This window comes from Sardina pilchardus, chromosome 20 (genome assembly GCF_963854185.1).
Source record: "Sardina pilchardus chromosome 20, fSarPil1.1, whole genome shotgun sequence".
Lineage (NCBI taxonomy): Eukaryota > Metazoa > Chordata > Actinopteri > Clupeiformes > Clupeidae > Sardina > Sardina pilchardus.
Window position 1 is genome coordinate 21,823,085 of NC_085013.1, and position 2,500 is coordinate 21,825,584.

At 51.2% G+C, this 2,500-nt stretch overlaps 1 protein-coding gene across 1 annotated transcript in view; it reads left to right on the forward strand.

The window, feature by feature from the left end:
* The window catches only part of nid2a (nidogen 2a (osteonidogen)), a 49,253-nt gene that overhangs the window by 6,539 nt on the left and 40,214 nt on the right, over positions 1-2,500 (forward strand). Inside the window, 2 exon segments of the mRNA XM_062523582.1 lie at positions 1-90; positions 641-1,128. The exon segment at positions 1-90 is cut by the window's left edge and continues 152 nt beyond it. Of these exon segments, the coding sequence (XP_062379566.1) occupies positions 1-90; positions 641-1,128 (578 nt within the window).

A 2,500-nucleotide genomic window follows, 5' to 3' on the forward strand; every position in this document is an offset into this window, starting at 1 on the left:
AGGAGAGGTCTCCTTCCTGTTCTTTTCCCGCCAGGAGGGACCCTTCTACAGCATCACCACCAACGAGCAGTCTGTCAAGAACCTCTACCAGTAAGCACCGCACTCCGATAACTCACCGCTACAACTGTGGAAAATAGTGCTCTTAGGGCTATCAGAGTGATTTGTGTGAGAAAGATCGTAATTCTTGACTTCATTTGGCAAAAAGGCTTGGCTTCAGTTTCTCTGGTGTCATATCGACAACAAAACATAGAAAGAAGAAAGAGAGAGAGAGTTGTAAATTAGTTGGTCTTCAAAAGTTTCCCACAAAACGTGTTTACAGTACTACATGTGTTGGCAGTTCTACATGGGATTCATTTTATTGATTTACTGATAAGAATGCGAATGGAATGGAGGATAAGCGTTTATAGGTACTTCTTCTGAGATGATGAAGAAAATAATTGAACAATTTTTTAACATAATGTAATGTTTATTGTAAGTTTTTCTGGACAAAACTGTCTGCCAGAAAACATTATTTGGAGTGTAAACATACATAGTTATTTAATAGATTATTAGCAATGAATTAATAGTTAATTAGTAATGAATTAGTAGTTAATGCTAAATAGATGTTTCTATATAATTGCATCTCTTGCGCTCTTGTTAGGGTTGGAAATACGGGATTGCCAGGCGTGTGGCTCTTCCACATCGGCAGCAGCTACTCCTTCGACAACGTGATCCCGGCGGCCGTGGGCGGCGTACTCGCCACACCGCCCCCTTATGACGCGGAGCAGGCCACCACCCCGGAGTACTCCGAGTACTCCGACTACCCCGACTTCCAGTCCCCGACGCTGCCCGAGTTCGTGGAGGCTGGGCCTGACCCGTCGCTCCTGCAGTCGCCGGACCAGTCGCAGGTCCAGCTCTACGGCGAGGACGTGCGGCTCACGGCCAGCCCAGAGACCCCCGAGAGACCCCCCAACTCGGAGTCCGCCCCCCGGGAGCGCCCCGACATCCCCGAGCCCCGCAACCTGCCCCCGGAGGACTCCGGGCTGCCCCAGAGGCCCGTGCCCGAGCACACCATCCTGGAGCTGTACCCTGACCGCAAGGGAGACCAGCTGGACAGCGTGGTGGAAGGCGTCGACTTCGACACCGGAGGTGAGGACGTCTCTCTCAGTCACAGATCCGTCTCCTCCGTGTGTGTCCTTTTTGGCCCTCTTCTCTCTCCGTCTCATTTGGTCTCGGTTTGTTTGTTGTTTCTGCTCTCATATCCTATTCCTTTTGTCTCATCTGGGGTTGTTTAGAGCGACCCCCTGCTTTTGCCCCCTCCCTCCCTCCCTCCTCCCCTTCCATTCTCCACTCTGACCTTTGACCTTTTGCGAGGGCTTGGTAAGAGGATGGAAGAGAAAATAAACTCTTCCCCCGCCGCCCCCCTCCCCCCTCGGTCCTGAGGCCGTTCCCCCCGCCGCCGCTCATCCGTAGGGTCACTGCTGGGACTAATTATAAAAACGTTAGCTCCTCCAGCAGCGTTGAGAACTTCATCGCTATCATCGTCATCATCATCATCATCATCATCCGGAAGGTCACTCCGGATTAGCCAATCGGATCCTCAGATGGCCCCTCTGAGAACGCGGTCAGCGGGATCCTGTCCAATTAGATTAGAGAGCCCGCCTTTGAGCGCCGCTCCCAGAGGTACCTTCTCAGCGAGCGCTGAGCCCTCCAGATGTCAGATATTAACCTCCTCCTTGGCAGCGCTGCACGAGGGCTGGAGCTCTGCTCGCCCCATGCGCAGACCACTGATTGCTGCTCTCTGTAGCGCTGCGTGTGTGTGTGTGTGTGTGTGTGTGTGTGTGTGTGTGTGTGTGTGTGTGTGTGTGTGTGTGTGTGTGTGTGTGTGTGTGTGTGTGTGTGTGTGTGTGTGTGTGTGTGTGTGCGTGTGTGTCTGCATGCAGAGTTAGACTTCTCAGAGTCCCAGGCTCAGAGTCGGGACTGCGTTCTGTTCGCCGTCTCCGGGATTATGTGTCTTTTTTGGCACCGGGCACTCTGTGACTCATCAACATCTGCCCCGTTTGCAGAGATTTAGATGCCATCGCAGCAGTTGCGGAAAGGGAGAGGGAGAGAGAGAGAGAGAGAGAGAGAGAGAGAGGGAGAGAGGGAGAGAGAGAGAGAGAGAGAGAGAGAGAGAGAGAGAGAGAGAGAGAGAGAGAGAGTGAAGATGTTTGCACCAAAGTGATTTCCAGGCTACCAGCGCACGCAAGAACTATAAGAAACTATAAATAAGACTTAATTACATTCTGCGTAGTTATATAAAGTGCCAATCACCGACGTTTGTCTTTCTCTTTCACTCTCTGCGTCTATCCATCTTTCTCTTCATCTCTCTCTGCAGGTCATTCTCGCTGTTTGTTTGTCTCAATCTTTTTTCTCAGTCCATCTCGCCTGTGTGTGTCCTTATCTTTCTCTCCAGCCCTGTCTACACAACATCTCTGTCTGTCTGTCTCCAGCTCTCTGTCTCTTTGTTGGATACTTTAAT